The sequence below is a fragment of the Marmota flaviventris genome, chromosome 19 (genome assembly GCF_047511675.1).
Source record: "Marmota flaviventris isolate mMarFla1 chromosome 19, mMarFla1.hap1, whole genome shotgun sequence".
In the NCBI taxonomy this organism is placed as follows: Eukaryota; Metazoa; Chordata; class Mammalia; order Rodentia; family Sciuridae; genus Marmota; species Marmota flaviventris.
In genome coordinates, this window is record NC_092516.1 from 36,847,460 (window position 1) to 36,868,535 (window position 21,076).

The 21,076-nt window shown below is 41.3% G+C and overlaps 1 protein-coding gene across 2 annotated transcripts; it reads left to right on the top strand.

Annotated features, from left to right (window-relative positions):
* Positions 1–212: 212 nt before the first annotated feature.
* On the top strand, positions 213–19,257 carry Znf12 (zinc finger protein 12). 2 transcript variants are annotated; one of them, XM_071605683.1, is made up of 5 exons: positions 213–474; positions 1,427–1,491; positions 9,180–9,306; positions 9,568–9,663; positions 14,838–19,257. In XM_071605683.1, exons 2-5 carry the CDS (start codon positions 1,477–1,479, stop codon positions 16,670–16,672), a joined length of 2,073 nt encoding a protein of 690 aa, XP_071461784.1. In that variant the 5' UTR covers positions 213–474; positions 1,427–1,476; the 3' UTR covers positions 16,673–19,257. The 2 variants fall into 2 exon arrangements, with proteins under 2 accessions (XP_071461784.1, XP_071461785.1); XM_071605684.1 differs by lacking the exons at positions 213–474; positions 1,427–1,491 and having other exon boundaries at positions 9,180–9,254.
* Positions 19,258–21,076: the final 1,819 nt, after the last annotated feature.

Consider the following 21,076-nt stretch of genomic DNA (forward strand, 5'->3'; position numbering starts at 1 on the left):
GGGACCGGAGACAAATGCGAAACCGAGCGCGGGGTTTGCAGCGGCCAGGGCTCTTAGCACAGCACCTCTTAACAGCAGGACGAGGCAGAGACCTTTGCATCATTCCCTAAGTCCGGCGGCGCGCAGACTTTTGGGAAATAGAGTCCGAGCAGGGATTCCGCAGGCTTCCGGCAGCGTCCTGCGCATGTGCAGTTCTCCCTGCGTGCGTGTTCACGCATGCGCCTCGCCGCGGCATCGCCCTGGCTTCCTGTCCGTCCAGGTGACCGCCGCCCTGGTTTTCTGTCTGGGGCCTCTGGTGACCAGGACCGCGGAGTCTGTGGGGTGATCGCCGAAGGGCGCAGGCTGTGTGTCCCGGAGTCCCCCCTGGCTTGACCGCTACCTCGAGGACCGAGCTCGCGGCGGAGGGCCCGAGGATCAAGCAGCAGCAGTGGCGGCAGAGGGGCTGCGCGACCCGGGCCGGCGCTCCGCGGCACGGTGAGTCCTAAGGGGCGGATCTGGGTCCCGAAGGGAGGCGCGGCCCGAGGTTGTGCGTTAGGTCCAGCCCCGACTCCTTAGTAGCAGAAAGGCCTGGCGAGGGCGAGGGCGGACATCCCGGAGCTGCAGAGACCCACGGGAACCGCCCGCGCCCGGGGTCGATGCTGTGCAGCTCTAGGAGGGACAAGACGCTCGGTGGGTGGGTCTTTGAGGACAGTGTACCTGAGGAGGAGTGGACACCGGCCTCATCTGGGATTTCTGGCTGTAGTCCTTTCTCCACCCCGACTCCCTTTCCTCCTCCTCCTCGTAGTGCTCCAGATGTCTCTAAAGGTCCATCAGCAACGCTGTTCCTTACCGTTTGCCTCTTAGTTCTGCCTTTGTCGAGTCATGCAGTGTGGATCCAGGAAAGCCTTTTACTGCCTCGTTTGATAGAGGAGGACATGGTGGATGATTTGACAAAGGTTACCCAGGTGTTTTTAGGCACTTCTAGGCCTGGTTCCTTCTACTGTATTACATATAAGTTACTACATTTCTTAATAGGATATCTTTTTGAGCAGGCCACTCACATTTGTATGATTAAAGTCCCAACCATGGTGACTGTAAGTCAGAGAATTTCATGAATTTTCTGATCTTCAGTAGTTTGAAAAGTAAGAAAGTAAATGAGTTTTCTGTAGCAGAATTCCTTTTTTTTTTAGCTTACATTTAAGGATAACACATTATTTCAATTAAATTTGACGTTAATTCACACTTATTCACCTCTAATTATGTGTGGGTTGCGAACATATAGGTAGGCACCATCCTGAGTATTTTCCAATCCCTTCTGAAAAGGCCTAATGAGACAGTCTTCCATATTGTGTCCTCAGAACTTTCTGGGTAGGTTTTTATGCAGGAGATTCCTGCTGTGACAGGTCAGATAACTTATAATGACGCTGCTTGCATTTTTCTTTCCCAGATCCGCCTCTGCTTTCACAATTCTCCATATTTTTCCGAGAGCAGCAGAACATGAGTAAATCCCTGGTGAGTTTTTCTGTTCATGTGTTTATTCTGTCCTGAGGCAATAAGAGTTCCAACTTCAAAACATGAAAATAGAAAGAGTCAAGATATAATCAAAATGGTAGCAATCAGCACTCAGCAGATTTTCTATATTCATATGTATAAATAGCATGATCCCTAAAGAGTTCTTAAAACCATAGTACATGTATGTCTCCTATTTTTGGCAAAAAAGTATAAATATCGTACATTCCTTGACTTACATTGACCATAAATGATATGTTTCCTTTCTCGTGGATTTTAAAAATTTCTTTGATGTAATTGTGAATAGCCTTCCCAAATAATAACCTGTAAGCTGCTGCCACTGATACCTTACTTTTCTGTCATGTGAGCAGACAGCATAGTGCCCAGGAAGGACTCAGCACACACGATCTTTCTGGTGACTAAAACTTTGCCATATGGACATTTTGCTCCATGCAGGGATAAAGCCTGGATTAGCTGGAGGAATGGCTTCACCCTTAAGTGAGTCTAAGCAGTTCTTTCTGCAGGTTGGTCTGGGTTGCACAGCAGACAATGCAGTAGAAATCCCTGGCAGAGGTGTCCTCATTTCCCATTCCCATTTTATCCTGCCTCCCACGGTCTCCATTCTGTGCCTGACACTTCCCTCATCCTGTTCTGGTGAAGGTTGCCAGTGACCTAATGTACACTGGGTATTTCTAACATGCACACCCAGGGCTAATAGCCCATCGTTGTCTTAGACACTCTGCAGTCTCCCCTGTTATTTTTTATTCCATTTCTTTTGTTGCCCTCTTTTTGAATCTGAGGAGTTCTCCTGCTCTCTTCACATATTTTTCTTTTGCCTATAGCTCATGACTCTCCTTACTCCTGTCTAATCTCACCGTCCAGTGCTTTAACCTTGAGTCCATGTTGCTTCCCCAAGGGGATCAGATGCCTCTGTCCAGTTGCCTTTAGAGAATCTCCAAGGGGTGTGTCCAGAGGGTACCTCAAGCTTATAGATGCAGTGGATCCCCAAATCATCAATTTTGCCCCCTGCCCACCTATGTCTCCTATTCTTGCCCCTACTTATTCATTGAGGCATTGTCCAATCTGTGACCCTGTCCAGAAAAAAATGGGATCCTTTAAATTTCTCCATCTCTGTTGCCATGTGCAGTTGTTCCAGCATGTTAATTTCATATTCTAAGATTTTTATCCTTTCCCCTTACTCTCTCCCTGCCACCGTTGTTATCACATTTTGCGGGAGGATGTTTTTGTACTCTTGGAGAAACTCCCTTTCTCTGCTTCTACTTCTTTCCTTCACTAGCTCAAATGCACTTTCTGCCTTGAGAATTTCTCCTGAAACTTTAATTTGATCAGGTTGTGTGCATGTGGAAAGCTCTTCAGAGGCTCCCTGAGTGACTAGGAAAACAAGGTTTCTGTTAAATTGGAAATGGAGAGATGGTGGGAAAATCAGGTTTGAGAAAATTAGGTTTTAGCCATTTTTAATTGGTTCTGTTAACATGAGGTAAAGTGGTGATAGCAAGAGTGCAGGACATGTGTTGGGACTTTAGGAGACAGACTGGACTGGGAATCAGCATGGAAAACTGTGTTGGGAGGTAGACAAGGGGGTGAGTCCAGGACTCTCCCACATGCAAAGTCTGCTACCGAAGGAGGGACTGGGTGGGGCAAGAGTGAGAACTGGGAGCACGAGGTTTCAGAAACCAAGGAAATGAAAGGTTTGAGTGTGGAGGAGCAACTATGTCAAATGCTATTCATAGTTAAGCCTAAAGACAGAACTGGCCCTGGGATTCAATTCTGGGGAGATCCTCTGACTCCTTGAGGATTTGTTTAGCTAGATCTGATTTGATTTAAGAGAGAGTGGTAGATTTGGTATATTCCTGGTTTGTGTTTGTTTGTTTGTTTTTTGTTTTGTTTTGTTTTTTGAGTGGGGAATTTGGACCCAAAATTTTGGGGGGAAAAGAGAAATTGGCCAGTAACTAGAGTAGGAGTTGAGGTCAAAATAGGATTTTTGTTTTGTTTTGATGGGAGGAATAAAAAAGGGTATGATCCACTAAAAAAGGAAAACCTTTGATGCATGTAGGAGAGGGGTGCACGGCTGGATGGTGGGGGGTCCTTGAGTCAGTGAGAGGGGACACGTTGCAGGCTTGGGCTGCAGATGTTCTGGGTGTTGTTCAGTGGTGGGGGTAGGATGTGACATTCCTGTGTGCTTCTTTCTGTCTTCTAGGAATTAGCTCATGAGGCTAAGGTTTAGGGGGAGAGCAGTCCCAGACTGAGGGAGCACACAGGGTCAGCCATCTGACTTCCTGGTATCTTCCTTCCTTTGCCGGAAAAGTCATTTCATTTCTTACAGTGTGGATGTAGTGTGGTCTTTGGGTGCTCCTGTCATTGCCTGATGCTTCTCAGCTGGATGCTGTGGAGACCAGTCCTGCCCCCACAGACACTTTTCTCTCCTCTGTTTCCTGAAGGATTTCCAAAGGCAGCTTCCTGCTTACTTAGGCTTGCTTTTCTGGCCCTTTTCCTCATCTAGTATTTTGTCTCTTGACTTCAGCTTTGGGGATGGGGTTATAAGAGGCACTTCTTAGCCTTGAGGAGCCCAGATGCTCCTTTGAGGAACAATCCATAGAGTAACTGGTAGCAGTAAAAGGGGTCTGTACTCAATGCCTGGGAAACTGAAGTGATGGCAAAGCAGAAGTCATGTTTATTGTGTTGTCAAGGTGCCATTTCTGTTATTCACTGAGGGGAAAGGCTCAGGGGATGAGGAGGAATTTCTGTGGTGGTAGTGTGATCGGCTTGAGGAGTCATAGAGGTCAGTCAAGGGGTTTAGGAGACTGCATGGGTGCCCTGAGCAAGGCTTCCAGAGGACCAGTAACAAGTTTCACTTCCAGAGCCAAGAATGAAGGTAAATACTGAGACTGACGAAAGATCTAACAGTGCTGTACCAGGTTTGGGTTTCATCCTTCATAGAATTTGAAACCTTTTAATTGGGAAAGTGAGTCGTCTGATAAAAGGATGTAACAAATAGGCTGAAATGTGTAAAGGATGCCATGAGGGGGTTCTGGGGGCGCTGCACAAGGGGGCTCGGGTTTCCAACTAAAGTGCCAGATGGGGAATGTGACGGTGTTTCCATGACCCGGACCCAGGTATGTCAGTCTGCTGATGTTTTTCTTAATCATGAATGGGGTTATACATTTGTTATAGCTGATGATTTAGTATCAATACTTTATTATTTCCTAAAATGAGCCAGGTGCAGTGCTGTGGTGCAGGCCTGTAGTCCCAGTTATCCCAGAGGCTTCTGGTTCAGATTTTGACAAAATGTATAATGTGGTATCCACTGACTACCGTCAGGTTCATGCAGAGCAGTTACAGTGTCCTAAAATCCTATGCCCCATGTTGTCTCTTGCTTAGTCCTACCGTCAACTCCTGTTAACCACTTATCTTTTTACTGTTTCTATGTTGTTGTCCCTTCTGGACTGTCAAATCATGGAACTGTACAGGAGCCTTTTCAGACTTGCCCATTTATGTAAAATGCCTACTCATAACATCCATGCAGATCTTTCTATTATGAAATTACTTTATTTTGCTTTTTTCTTGTTTACTGAGTACTCTTGAGCATTTTTAAATTTTTCTAGTTTGGTCATGTTGGTAAACATTTTCTTCCAAGTTGATCGTCTTTATATTTCATTTTCCAGCATTACCATATATTCTGAAATATTTTCATTTTGAGAAATGGAGTATTTCACCTTTTTTAACATTTCTCAGAATGAGAAAGCTTGCATGGATGGGCTTCCCAGATCCAGAGCATCCTATCCTTCAGTGTTCCAGTGCAGGATCTTAAACAGGTGACATTAGTGGTGGGAGTGGGAGGGGTTTGTCCTCTGGTTCTCATTTCTGGGAATCTTGACCTTCCCTCCCTTTCAGTGCTGCATGTGACATGTTCCTTGGTTGGGGTGTAGGTGCATACTGATGGACTCACTCTTGAGTCTGTAAAACTGAGAATGTTTGGCATGATGTACAAGAGCACTCTTGTTGGTTGGGCAGACCCCAGTTTGCAGTCCTTTGGCCTTGGGAGGGTTTAGCTGTTCTCTCCTCATCTGGTTCCCAGTGATGCACATGAGATCACTGACCTTTAGAGGCAACCAAGCTAACAGGCCATTTGTTGAATTCCTCTTGGTCTTTTTCATTTTATGGTCTTGAGGAATATGCATTTTCTCTCATTGTTTACTTAATGGAGTTCCAGTGCTTTACCTTGAACTCCTATCCTCCCCAGCCACTCCCAGAAAGAGTCTCAGAGAGGTAAGGAGAAGGCTCCTTCCCTGCAGCAGTGGAGGACAGCATTGCCTGCACCGAAATCCAACTCTGAGGAAGTTGTCCATTGAGAAGTTCACAAAATTATCCTCACCCTCAGGCCCATTGCTTTGGCTTTGGTGAAAACATAATTCGGTCCTGAGTTTTATTATTACAAAACTATTTCTGGAATAATATATCTAATAAGCACTTTTTCTTTGAGATGGGGTCTCATGGTCTTTCCTAGGCTGATGAAGAGTTCCTAGACTCAAGGGAGCCTCCTGCTCAGCCTCCCAAGTGGCTGGACAACAGGCATTCCTACCTGGCTAAGCAGACATTACATTGTACCCTTGTCCTATAAAACTGACCTAAAGCCCTTAAATGCTACAGTTCTGATTGTTTCTAACAATAGTTTATCTAGGTTTATTGAAACCCATTTATCAAAGTTATTCATTGTAAAACTTTTTGTTTTATGCCAGAGTAGGAACAGTGAAATTTTTTCTTTTGTGGATAAAATTTCTCCTTTTGTGGATAAAAGTGAACTCAGGCAAATGATTGAAAGCCATCATCAAATAAAAAACTCAGTTTGGAACATTCATGAGAATGCTGTTTTCCAGCAGCATGTTGTGGGCATTAAAAACAACTCTAATTTTTTCATCATATACTGTTTATTTCCCTCATAAGGCAAAGTTATAAGCAATTTTTTAAAAAAGCAAATTGAGAGTTAAAATAAGGTGCATTAACATTTGACTGTTTCTTCATGCCCTGTTCCCTCAGTCTCTTGCATTTGGTGATGACTTTTAATATACAAGGCCCATTTAACTTTTTTGACCCCAGAATAGCCTTCCTTACCTCAGTTAGTATTCCTTATTAATTAAGTAATCACTAATTTATTCATTCATAAATGTAAGTACTCTCCTAAATACTGGGCTTCTGAAAATAATGAAATATTCCTTCTTAAACTCACTTTAAGACTCCCTTAGTGGGAAAGACTCAAATAAGCTCTATAGAGGAGACGTGTAAATGAAATGGTGTGTTTGTTTATTTACTGGGGATTGACCCTAGTGGTGCTTTACCATTGAGCTATATCCCAGTCCTTTTTAGTTTTTATTTTGAGATGGAGTCTTATTAAGTTGCTAAGGCTGGCCTCGGACTTGAGATCCTCTTGCTGCAATCTCCCTAGTTGCTAGCGTTACAGGCATTACCACCACATCCAGTTTAGTATGTTTATTTTAAGTGTGTTTTTGATAAAGTGCATGTCCCTAGGACATTTTTACCACAAGCACTGTTCTGGTTTAGAAAAGAGATTCTATGAGTTCACTTCGTTATAGTCATAGGTATGTATGGTCTTATTACATGTACTTTGTATTTATAAGACTCTTTCCTTACCTGAATTTTCCTGAATTGATGACTTCTCCACATTGCCCCCTCTTCTCCTTAAGAGTGATTTGAAGGCATTGTGCTGGTGATATGCCTATTGTTATCCAATCCACATGACTGTATTGGTAAATATCAGGTGGATAATTAAACATGGACCCATCGCCAGAGTAAATGAAACCAGTCTTATTTTTCTAAAAAATAAGTAAGTTATCATTGCTAGGTCCACTTAGTGAGGCAAAGTGATGCAGTGTACAAACTATGGGCCCTGTGGGTCCTCACCATGGTAGCCCCAAGTCAAGTCTTCAGATGCCTGCATGGAGTATGGGCAGAGCTTCTGGAAGCCATGCTTTACTTTCTATCACCTGCTGGGCAGGCATGTTATAGGTCATTCTGGCTGAGGGAGGTCCATTTCTGTCTCCATGTGTCCCATCTGCAGTTGGGCTTTCTCTGCCCTGACCACCTTTAGCCCTTCCAGACCCCTGAGCCTGGTCCCTGGACACCTAGCAAATAGAACTGAAAGACAACACAGTATCTCCTACCAGCAGGACCCTTCCTGTCCTTGTGGATGGTTTCACATGGAGAAGCCAAAACATTCAGAAATATCAGAAATTTATCAGTGTCCCACATGGCCCCTGAACATGATGGAGTCTTTCTTTTCCCATTTAGATGAAATCAACTGGAACTATTGTTTTTACCTGTTTCATAATCCTTTCTTGGCAAGTGTATAAAACTTAATAGCCACCTAAAAGTGGTAAGATAGGCAGTAGACATCATTGCTAGGTCCACATCATGTCCACAAAGCTGCATCAAGTATATTCTATGGAGTTCCTGTTTCCTGCTGATGTTTCAGTATGTGATCGGGACCATGTTATATTATCTTATCGCAGAGGTGATGATTCTAAAGGAAACCGTTTTAGTGCTGGTGTGTTTTTGTGAGTGGGACAGTTTTTTCAAAGGATGCACATTTAAATTTCTTGGTAGGCTGTTTGTCCATTCTCAGAAATGTGCTTCTCCTCTCCTAGAATGTGTAAATAGAAAGAAAGGAAATTCTCGGTTCCCAGCTGGGAATTAGAGAAACCAAGTCATGCTATTACTGATACTTCTGTAGCAGGCTGTGGACTTTCCTATAGTGAAAGAGAAAACTAGAACATAAGCCAGAGTATTTGGTGATTGTGGCAAATACTGGCTTGCTTATTGCTTTGGTGATTGTGGCAAATACTGCAGAGTGGTTCAGAAGGTTAGAGAAGGTACAGGCTTGATCAGGAATAGCAATTGAATTTCAGGTGTGGTGAGTATGTATTTCAGGTATGGGACATATGTATCTGTGTGGAGTTTAGAATAGAGGCCTGAACTGGTCATGTAAGTTTGAGAAGTGTCATTGTATAGATGGCAATTAAATTAGCCAAGAAGCTAGGCAGACTCACCATCAAAGCAGCAAGCACAGATAAAAAGAGTAAAAGACCAAAGACTGAGCCCTGGGGCCCTCCAACTTTATGATTACTTGAAGGAGAGAGGAACCAGCAGAAGAGATTGAAAAGGAAAATGGCCAGAAAGGTTAAGGGAGAACTAACGTTTTGTTCTGGAGGCAAAATGAAGAGTATTCAATTGAGTAGCACAGTGCGTCCTGGGATTTTTCAGACCTGTGTCCCTGGGGACAAGAGTTGTGCCTGCTAGTTTTAGTTTCCCCAACAGCCAGGATTATGCCTGGCTCCCAGTGCAAGTCCAGCATTTTCATTTTCTTAATGTATATGAATAAGCCCCCTGCCACTATATTTATGATATATGTGTTTTTCTTCCACGGCCTGTAATGTAAAATAAGGTATACAGTGTTGTGTTTTGTTTTGTTCTGTTTTGTGGTGCTGGGGATTGAACCCAGGGCCTTGTGCAATCAAGGCAAGAACTGTACCAATTGAGCTATAGCCTCAGGCCAAGGTATACAATGTTCATGGTTAACTTTACCAGTGAGCTTGAAAAGATCTTGTCTCTGTGTACCTTTTCCATGTCACCCAATTCCAATTGTGGTGCCACTGCAGGGGCCGGTGTCATTCAAGGATGTGGCTGTGGACTTCACCCAGGAGGAATGGCAGCAGCTGGACCCTGATGAGAAGGTGACGTACAGGGATGTGATGCTGGAGAACTACAGCAACCTCGTTTCTGTGGGTGAGGAAAGCTTGCTTTCTCAGTTGTTAAAATACATGGGATTTCTCTGATTTAACTTTGAATTGGATGGGACAAATGTGAATAGTGTTTTTGGCACCAGGTAGGGCATTGTGGTCTTGACCTTCCCAGTGAAAGGCTCTGATTTTAATAAAGCACCAGGGCACTTTGTTGTGCAGCTGGCACAGCAGCACTTGCCCCGCATGACAGAGGCCCTGCAGCCAAGCAGCCAGGTTCAAGTTCTCTTTCATTTCTCATTAACAGGGTATCACATTATCAAACCGGATGTTATCATCAAGTTGGAGCAAGGAGAAGAGCCATGGATAGTAGAAGGAGAATTTCCACCTCAAAGCTATCCAGGTGTGTTAGTGGAGGCAGAGAGGAGATTGGTAATGGGGAGTTTCTCTCCCAGGGACTTTTCTAATGGTCCCAAACCTTTAGAAATACTAGTTACTTTTACACTGTAGGTACCTGACTCTCGTTCCCCAAGACTCCTTCCTTTCTAATGAAAATGTATGTCTGCAGAGCTTTGCCCTACTTAACCATTGCCCAGAATCAAAAGTCAGCCCCTTCCTTCTTCCTCTTAAACCTTGGGTCTTTGCTCAATCTTCTAGCATTTCAGTAATCCATTATCATAGGTTCCTTTTGTTTTTAGATATTCTTAAGGCTGTTACCAAAAATAACATGTGACTCTTATGTTCTAATTACCTTCCTGTTTTAAGTGTTTTTATTTTCTTTGCTGTGAAATGCCTCAGACTTACTATTATCCTCAGTTCCACTTTTTACTCCTCTTTCCTTGAAGTCAGATGCCAAAATCCCTACCTGTGCCTAAACAGTAGATTTCATCCACCTTCATTGGTATATACATTAAGCTTTATTGGATGGTGCTGATCATTCCTGAAATTTAGCCCTCCTGGAGTTTGGTAATAGTAGTAACTCCCTAGTGACTCCCTCTTTTCCTAAACGCTCATTTTTATCTTGACTCTAATTTACTGTTGTTCCTAATGCCTTGAGTAACATTGCTGTTGTAGCAGCTGCTTAATAGGTTTTACATACATAAATTATATTTATTTGTCCTTCCACCTTCTCCAGAAATGTCTCTGAAGGATCTGTTTCCACCTGCTGTGATTTCCCTGTTTCACGAGGTCCTCAAAAGGGTTTCTCCGGTCTCAAGTCTGTCAGTTTTTGTTTGTTTGTATGTTTTTATACTGCTCACACTAAGGTTGAAATCTTTGCTACTGTTCTGTAGAACACTGTTCTACAGACCAAGTGTTTTCTGTTCATAGCAGTACAGAGCTTCTCTCATTCTACATGTCTGAAAATGATCATGATCTTTTTAAAATTATAATTACTAAGAACCTTTCCCCCTTCCCTTATTTACTAAATTACACTATTCTTCTCTTTCCCTATAGTGCCCCTGTGGACTCACTAAAAATGCCCATTTGTCACCAGCTATTACTGATCTGGCCAGGATGAGTGACTGGGTTTTATTCCTTGTGAGATGTATTAATTTATCCTTTGAATTTTGTCAGTTTCCTTTGCCTTATGTAAACAAGAACTGTACTCTCTCATAGCTATATTACTGTGAATCATAATTGGATTTCAAGACATCTTCATCTGACGTCTCCAGTTAGGTTATCACTAGCCTTACAAGACAAACCTGCTCTATCCATTACGACTTCTTTGTCTTTCAGGGATCACCACAGTATTGCCCTGTATTGCCTAGAGGAATTAATTTCCCCACTCACTAAACTCATTCTGCCCATGCTCCTGACATCTTCTCTTCATGAGATTTTCATTCCTGCAGCTTCACACTTCACTAGGGTGGCTCTCCTTACCCAAGTAACATGTTCTTAGTGTCCGGGCTTGAATTTTCTACCTATTTGAAGTTTGTTTCCTTCCTGCCTCTTACCATTCCAATTTCTTCCTTCTTTCAACTTCAGTTCAACCAAAAAAAGAAAAAGAAAAGTAGTCTGTAATCCAACAGGATATATATTTTGCTTAAGCTTTTTTGGTCTCCTGGATTATAATCCTATAAAGAAAATGTTATGTTCTCCCTCAATATAGTATGTAACATAGAGTAGACATTTGTTTCTTGATTTTTCTGTGGAGCCATTCAGATCAAAGAACTTTCTTGTCCATCCATTCAAAAATAATTTATAGGCAGTTATTTCTAAATATGCATGCCTGAGTCACATCCCCATATTTTCTTACATACTAGAAAAATACCTCTGTGATTCCAGTTAAGAATATCTGATTCTGTTCAAGGATAGAAAAGCCTTTACAGATAGGCTTTGAGTGGATGAAGCCAGGTAAAGAGGGAAGCAATAAGATCAGAGACCTGTGTCTACAAATGCACTGGGGGTGTGTTGGGCACCACAATAGTCTTAACATAAGTCGAGGCTCTGAGATCATGATCAGTCTCTGACAACCCTCTTCATCTAACAAATAAGCTTGGCTTTCCTGGGACAGAGTATTTTTAGTAACAACTCATCCTAGCCATTGTGAATCCAGATGGTAAAAAGTATTATCAGATTTTTTTTTTTTTTTCTTAATTATTTCCTGTCTTCTACTGGTTTTTGGGTTAGTTTATTCTTTTCCTAAGGCCTTGAGGTAGAGCATAGGGAATCTAATTTTTTTTTTTTTTAATTTTTTATTGTTGGCTGTTCAAAACATTACATAGTTCTTGATATATCATATTTCACACTTTGATTCAAGTGGGTTATGAGCTCCCATTTTTACCCCATATACAGATTGCAGAATTACATCAGTTACACATCCATTGATTTACATATTGCCATACTAGTGTCTGTTGTGTTCTGCTGCCTTTCCTATCCTCTACTATCCCCCCTCCCCTCCCCTCCCTTCCCCTCTTCTCTCTCTGCCCCCTCTACTGGCATTCATTTGTCCCCCTTGTATTATTTTTCCCTTTCCCCTCACTTCCTCTTGTATGTACTTTTGTATAACTCTGAGGGTCTCCTTCCATTTCCATGCAATTTCCCTTCTCTCTCCCTTTCCCTCCCACCTCTCATCCCTGTTTAATGTTAATCTTCTTCTCATGCTCTTCGACCCTACTCTGTTCTTAGTTACTCTCCTTATATCAAAGAAGACATTTGGCATTTGTTTTTTAGGGATTGGCTAGCTTCACTTAGCATAATCTGCTCTAATGCCATCCATTTCCCTGTAAATTCTATGATTTTGTCATTTTTTAATGCAGAGTAATACTCCATTGTGTATAAATGCCACATTTTTTTTATCCATTCATCTATTGAAGGGCATCTAGGTTGGTTCCACAGTCTTGCTATTGTGAATTGTGCTGCTATGAACATCGATGTAGCAGTGTCCCTGTAGCATGCTCTTTTTAGGTCTTTAGGGAATAGACCGAGAAGGGGAATAGCTGGGTCAAATGGTGGCTCCATTCCCAGCTTTCCAAGAAATCTCCATACTGCTTTCCAAATTGGCTGCACCAATTTGCAGTCCCACCAGCAATGTACAAGTGTACCCTTTTCCCCACATCCTCGCCAGCACTTGTTGTTGTTTGACTTCATAATGGCTGCCAATCTTACTGGAGTGAGATGGTATCTTAGGGTGGTTTTGATTTGCATTTCTCTGACTGCTAGAGATGGTGAGCATTTTTTCATGTACTTGTTGATTGATTGTATGTCCTCCTCTGAGAAGTGTCTGTTCAGGTCCTTGGCCCATTTGTTGATTGGGTTGTTTGTTCTCTTATTGTCTAATTTTTTGAGTTCTTTGTATACTCTGGATATTAGGGCTCTATCTGAAGTGTGAGGAGTAAAGATTTGTTCCCAGGATGTAGGCTCTCTATTTACCTCTCTTATTGTTTCTTTTGCTGAGAAAAAACTTTTTAGTTTGAGTAAGTCCCATTTGTTGATTCTAGTTATTAACTTTTGTGCTATGGGTGTCCTATTGAGGAATTTGGAGCCCGACCCCACAGTATGTAGATCGTAGCCAACTTTTTCTTCTATCAAACGGTGTGTCTCTGATTTGATATCAAGCTCCTTGATCCATTTTGAATTAACTTTTGTGCATGGCGAGAGAAAGGGATTCAGTTTCATTTTGTTGCATATGGATTTCCAGTTTTCCCAGCACCATTTGTTGAAGATGCTATCCTTCCTCCATTGCATGCTTTTAGCCCCTTTATCAAATATAAGGTAGTTGTAGTTTTGTGGATTGGTTTCTGTGTCCTCTATTCTGTACCAATTATCAGATTTTTTAAAAAACCATTTTATCTGTTGATGAGCAGTGGATTCAGGGAAGCTCTTGGTTTGAGAGAATAAAATTGATATGGCTTCATTTGATATGGATGACAGCAGGTACATTAGTTAGGTTCATCCCAGAATTTGTAAGATAAGTTAAAAAAAAAAAAGTTTAAAACCCATTATTAAAAAAGCAGGCTGAGGGATCTGATGCTTAAGGTTTATACACTAACTTAAACTGAGGGGTGGGGAAGCATTCACACTCAATTAGGTAAGAGCAAAATGTCAGGAGCAGGACTGGTTTAAGGAAATTATCAGGAGATTGAAAATAAGAAAAATAATTGCTCAAATCATTAAGCATGTGTTTTGGGCCTGTTCTGAGCGCATCATTAACTTCAGTAATCCCATAACAACCCTATGAGGTAGGGGCCATCATCTCCACTTGACAGGTGGGGATACTAACTATGGAGGCTATTAACTAGCTCACCTAGGCTGCCTCGTCAGAGTTCATGTGAGACTGTCTAAATAGGAAGAAAAGGAATTTCATGGCCAGAATAAATTTAGTATTAAATCAGTGTTGTTAGAATATTTAGAATCTAAACTTTCAGAAGGGTGGTGTCCTGTGGACCATTTTATACTTCCTGTGGACATGGATGTTCCAGAACTCTCCTTCCAGGTGAAGCTGAGTTAGGGAAAACGCTGGTTATAGGTTCTAGACATGAGAAAGTTTAGATGTAAATTTATTCAGCACTACTGTGGGGGATGGAGGTGAAAAGGCATAGTAGTATGTAAGGATGTAGAGCAGTGAGAGTGCTGCCACAGACATCTTAGAATAATGCCTTAGACCGTAATCCACCTCTCCCAGCTGATAGGAAGTGATATGGAGTAAAGTGCTCATCCACCTCCAAAATGAATCCCTGCCTGGATATGGCATGTGACCCTCCTTGTTCAGCAGAGCTCCTTGTCATTCATCCTGTTTGTTCCCAGTCCTTTCATGTTTGTCAGCCATTCATCCATCATCCTTTTTCTGCCAGTTATTGCTGTGTCTGTATTTTACCTTGTGTACCCTTGAACAAAATACAAAGTAGCAAAGATCAGAGGTGCCATGTTTTTGTCAAGTTTACTTTGTTTCTCCACCACTTTCTAGTGTGTTTGTCTGTTATTCCAAACAAAAGAATGAGGGAGAAAAGCATTTGGAATTTTATCCATCTGTCCATTAAGCTAGCACCTACCCACAGTAAGGTGCTGTGTGCCAGTCTCATTCCATATCTCTTGTAGGAAGATGTACAAAAGTTGGTTCATTTTGCCTCTTTTTAGATGAGGTGTGGCAAGTGGAAGACCCAATGGAGAAGCTCCAAGAAGATGAAGATATGTTCTTCATCAACAAAACCCTGGGTGAAGAGAGAGGTAATGTTTCTGGTAAAGCTTTTAATGTAGAAATAAACCCTGTTCCTTCAAGAAAAGTGGCCTCTAAATGTGACTTATGTGAAAAGAGTTTAACATCTGTCTCGGAGTATATCAGTAGTGATGGAAGTTATGCAAGGATGAAACCCAATGAATGTAGTGGATGTGGGAAATCACTTCTCCACATTAAACTTGAGAAACCTCATCCAGGAGATGAATCTTATGAATTTAATCAAAATGGAGAAGCTTATGCTTTAAGTGAACAAAATATTTATCAGAAAATTCATATTTTGGAGAAACCCTTTGAATACATCGAATGCCAGAAAGCCTTCCAAAAGGACACAGTTTTTGTTAATCACATGGAGGAGAAACCATATAATTGGAATGAATCTGAAATAGCCTTTCTCCAGATGTCAGATCTCAGTGTTCATCAGAGATCTCACATGGAAATGAAACCCTATGAATGCCGAGAGTGTGGAAAATCTTTCTGTAAAAAATCCAAATTCATTATACACCAGAGGACTCACACAGGGGAGAAACCTTATAAATGTAACCAGTGTGGGAAGTCTTTCTGCCAGAAAGGAACTCTCACTGTACACCAGAGAACCCACACAGGGGAGAAGCCTTATGAATGTAATGAATGTGGGAAAAACTTCTACCAGAAGTTACACCTCATTCAACACCAGAGAACTCACTCAGGAGAGAAGCCCTATGAATGTAGTTATTGTGGAAAATCCTTTTGCCAGAAGACACACCTCACACAACACCAGAGAACACATTCAGGAGAGAGGCCCTATGTTTGCCATGACTGTGGAAAGACCTTCTCCCAGAAATCAGCACTTAATGATCACCAGAAAATTCACACAGGTGTGAAACTCTACAAGTGCAGTGAATGTGGGAAATGCTTCTGCCGCAAGTCTACTCTCACAACGCACCTGAGGACACACACAGGAGAGAAACCTTATGAATGCAATGAGTGTGGGAAATTCTTCTCTCGGTTATCCTATCTAACTGTACATTACAGAACTCATTCAGGAGAGAAGCCCTATGAATGTACTGAATGTGGGAAAACCTTCTATCTGAATTCAGCCCTCATGAGACATCAGAGAGTACACACAGGAGAGAAACCTTATGAATGTAATGAGTGTGGAAAACTGTTCTCCCAGCTGTCGTACCTGACTATACATCATAGAACTCATTCAGGAGTGAAACCCTATGAATGTAGTGAATGTGGAAAAACCTTCTACCAGAATTCAGCCCTTTGTAGACATCGGAGAATACACAGAGGAGAGAAGCCCTATGAATGTTACATATGTGGAAAGTTCTTCTCTCAGATGTCATACCTCACTATACATCATAGAATTCATTCAGGAGAAAAACCTTATGAATGTAGTGAATGTGGGAAAACCTTCTGTCAGAATTCAGCCCTTAATAGACATCAGAGAACACATACAGGAGAGAAAGCTTATGAATGTTTTGAATGTGGGAAATGCTTCTCTCAAATGTCATATCTCACCATACATCATCGAATCCATTCTGGAGAGAAACCATTTGAATGTAACGAATGTGGGAAAGCCTTCTCTCGGATGTCATACCTCACTGTGCATTACAGAACCCATTCAGGAGAGAAGCCCTATGAATGTACTGAATGTGGGAAAAAATTCTACCACAAATCAGCATTCAATAGCCATCAAAGAATTCATAGGAGAGGGAATATGAACGTAGTTGATGTGGGAAGGCTTCTCTAAAGTTGTGCCTCAGAAACCTTTTAATATAATAGACAAAAACTCTACATGAAGTCAAACACTATTGTACACTGGGCCCTCTGTATCCATCGGTTCCATGTCTACGTATTTGACCAACTGAAAATATTTGGTGAAGAAATTGCATCTGTTCTGAACACTGACTTTTTTTTCTTGTCATTATTCCCTAAACTATACAGTGTAACAACTATTTACATAACATGTATGTTATGTATTGTAAGTATTCTGGAAATGATTTCAAGTATATGGAGAGGATTATGTTAGTTATATGCAAATACTATACCGTTTTACATAAAGACTTGAGCATCTGCACATTTGGGTATCTGAGGGGTCATGGAAATAATAACTAGCCCTCCCTTCATCCAGCCCTGGATACCAAGGCACCATTGTTTATCACAGTTCGTGCAGGTGAGTGTGGACAGGCCCTTGCGTATAGGTCAGATTCATCATCTGAACATTCACGAGGTAGAACAACAACTGTTAACAAGACCATGCAACTCACTAAGTACTAGACTATACAGAAATAAAAATGTCAATATTTAGAATGTGTATGTCTCACCATAGATTTGAACTGCTTTACATATCAGGGAATTTTAACAGATTAAGGAATGTGGTAAACGTACTCCTTTGGAAAATGTTAATACGTAAAGACGTGTTTCTCATATAACAAACTTTTTGTAAACAGTTTGAACAAAAACAGAACATATCTGCTGTGAATAAACATACTCTTTTTGTAAATAGAAAATGTAAAATTATTGGGATAGCTAGCCAACTCTACTAGATTAAGCTCATGTAAACGGTTCCTGAGGAACAATAGGATTTAGGGGGGTTTTGTTTGTTTTTTACTATGATACATTATAGTAATTGTTATTCAGTTTGAATCTTGTTTGAAAAACCTTGTTTCCTTATTAGTTTATAACACCTAGGGTAAGATTGCCCACTCTAAATAGCATCACAATGTTAATATCTTAATATGTATTTTCAGTGAGATAATATTTGTCATTTACAAACACATTTGATCATTGTTAATGAACTATGTCATCCATTAAGAAGCCATTTTTTGTAATACTTTCACCTATAGATAAAGGAGATAGATCAGCAAAGGAGATAGATCTAGATGTATAAAATAGAAAACTCTGCATAGATAATTTTAAATTATTAAGCCAGAAGTCTCCAAGAGTGACAAAGAGCTTTAGAACTTACTGCATTCTATACAAATAAAAAGGGGGAGAGGGTTACTTAAAATATTCCCATTCTGTTTTTCACCTATTTTTTATTTGGATGCTTACATAAATGTGTGTAGAGCACAAATACTGTGTAACATAGAAATTAGATTTCTTTTTATGATAGAGTTTGTGAATGTTGTGCTCTGCTCCTTTCCACTACTGAAGGAATTGAGAACACATTAATTGGGCAGACATCGTTGAGTGACTCCCCCAGTCCTCCCTCCTTACTCTTTGCAGGCAGAGTCTGGGTATCCATTTGTCCTCACAGGATAGGAGATAAATCCTGATTAGTTTCAATCAGTAATGATCACCTTTCTCATTGCCAGCAGTTGGTTTAGAGTGGTCCTGGGATCAGTCTAGATAAAGAGGTACCTGACAGGTGTTTTCTGGAAAAGATTTCCTCAAAGGTTCAAGGACTCAAGCAAGGTGAAATGGAGTCTTTGGTCAATGTCGCCTTTCCTGGATCTGGTGCCTGGCATCGCCTTTCAACAGTGATTATAGTTTAATCCTGACCAGAAAGATTGGAAGAACTTGGGACCTGGATGATGTCACTGAGCCTGGGAACCAGCCAGCCTTGTGGCCATTCCATGTCTGGACTGTTTGTTTTGTGATAGACTAAATTTATTTTTTAAGCCAGTTGACTCAGAATGCTCTGTTGCTAATAATTGAAGACATTGTAACTGATAACAGAGTTACACTTTTATAGGAGTTATGCAATTCAGAAGTGGACTTTAAGCACTTATTTTGAGGTGTTGATAAAAAAATGTATTTCCTGTAAATTTTGATGTAAATAGTTTGAGCATTGGATATCAACTTGAAACAATTAAATGTGTATGCTTCCTTGAACTCTCATAACCCAGACTTGGAGAATTAACCTTTGGAACCTGTCATACCTCAGGTGCACCTCCATTTTTCTAATATGTGAAATAAATTTTGAGGTAATTTAATTTTATTATTCATGGATCACTGCTACATTAGTTGGCAATATATGGTGTGAGGTAAGGATCTAATTTTGCTTTCAAATGATTACTTGCCAGGTAGCCTGTCTCATTTTACTAATTTACCCCTTTACACCACTGAACTGAAATGCCATATTTTTCATGTGTGAAACACACATCACTCCTGTTTTATTGCTTAGCACTTTTTCTGCGTATTTTTCTAGATGATTGTATGCTATGTAACAGGAATTAAAATTCTGGTAGATTGTATAGTTTAGGGTAGGAACCAAAAGTTGATAGCATATTTGTTGAAATTTTATCTACAAAGGTTTCCACCCTGGAATGTCATTATAGCTTATTACACAATGTACATTTTGACAAAAATAAAGACATGATGTTAATACCAGAGCTACATTCTATTTGAGACCAAGATTCAGCCTCCCTTCCCTGTCTTTATTCCATCTCACTATGTTCAGCTGTGCTGTCCAATCAGGATCCTCAGAACTATATAATAAGCAACGTGACTGCAGCCTAAATAATGACCAGCTTTCTAGAACACCTCTAGTTAAATAAAATGAAGCCACAAGGATATCCATATTTTAAATTATGTTGCTTTTTTCTTATGACAAAGAAAAACTATATCAAAAGCAAATTGGTTTTCCTTGATTAAATTTTAAAGTCTGTGCCTTCTGCCAAAGTGATGACTAGTGTGAGCTCCTGGCTTGTTTCCATGGCCCATTACTGGAGATGCCATAGCAAGTAAAGCTATGTGTGGATCCAGAGAACTAAAGACCAGTCATGTAAGGGCCGAGAGACAGATGCTGAGGAAAACCTGAACTGTAATCTTTACACAGACTTTGCTTTTTCTCCTGTACTTATTATCTCCCATCTCCCCTGGGCCACATATTAGCATGGAATTGTACATGAGATGACAGTCTCTGTCTCGGCTAAGCCACCTTCCTCGGCAGCCAACTTAATAGACAGAATTAGGAAAAATTGAAAGATAGTCATTTCTTCTAAAATGCAATATATGCATTTCTCCAAAACCTAGTAAGAGTATTAGCAGAATCGGTAACAATCCTAGTACAAGAACTAGTTTAATTCCTAAAGGAATATGCCGTAATTTTATCTTTAGAAAAACACGTGTCCAGACCTTGGTTTCTAGTTATCATCTCCCACTAAGTGGAACCATTAGTAGAATCACAGAATCAGATTATTCCAAGGCCAAACAGGCTGGAGAGTGGGGAGCTGAGGCAGGAGGATCACAAGTTCAAAGCTAGCCTCAGCAAAAGTGAGGTGTTAAGCAACTCAATGAGACTCTTTCTAAATACAAAATAGAACTGGGGATGTGGCTCAGTGATTCAATCCCTCTTACCACCCCCCCAAAGGGGGGGGGGGATTGAAGGGAAGTGACATTATAATGGATGGCAGAGCAAGGAAATCCCCAACAGGAATAACTGTTGAACTGACAAAACTGATAGGATTATCCTCTGCAGAATTATAGAATCTAAACCTTCCAGCCACCAGATGAAGGCTTGGTAAAGAAGCGGGTCAGGGTCAGGGTTGTGGCAGCACCTTTGTAGTCAGAAGATGCTGTGGCTGTTTAAAGTACCCATCTGCCATGGCCTGCACCCCACCCAGAGCATCAGCCTAAACGATGAGCCAGTGTTCCAGGTTCAGGTTGCATGAGGGGGAGGAACTGTGGCTGTGGGTTCGCCTGTTTGCTGCTGTCTATGAAACTGTCACCAGAGCTTCTCTTAGTTTTACTAAACTCTGAATGGTCAGTGTCTTCCTAGGTAGTTTGCACCTAAAGCATTTAGGTGCCTACAGATACTGGCTGCAGCAGCTTGGGGCAAGGAACTCTTGTGATGGGCAAGAGACAAAGGAAGACATGAAGAGGAAGAGGGTGAAGGGAGATATGTGGAGGAAGGCAGCTTTTAACAACATTCATGGGTACAGGAAAGGTACACATTGCCAGAGAGGGACACATCTCAAAATGACCCAAGGAAGAAGGCCCTGTGTTCTCAGCTTGAACTCACCTTCAGGATCTAAGCTGGAAGTGAAGGCCAAGCTCTGAAGGGGCCCCCAGCAGAAAACCAACCTGCAAAAGCTAAGAGTATTTTCCCCCCTTTTCCTACCCTACTTCCACACACAATGGGCTAAATGATTATGTCCTCCCCGTTTCATATGTTAAAATCCAAACCCCAAAATGATAGTATTAGTTA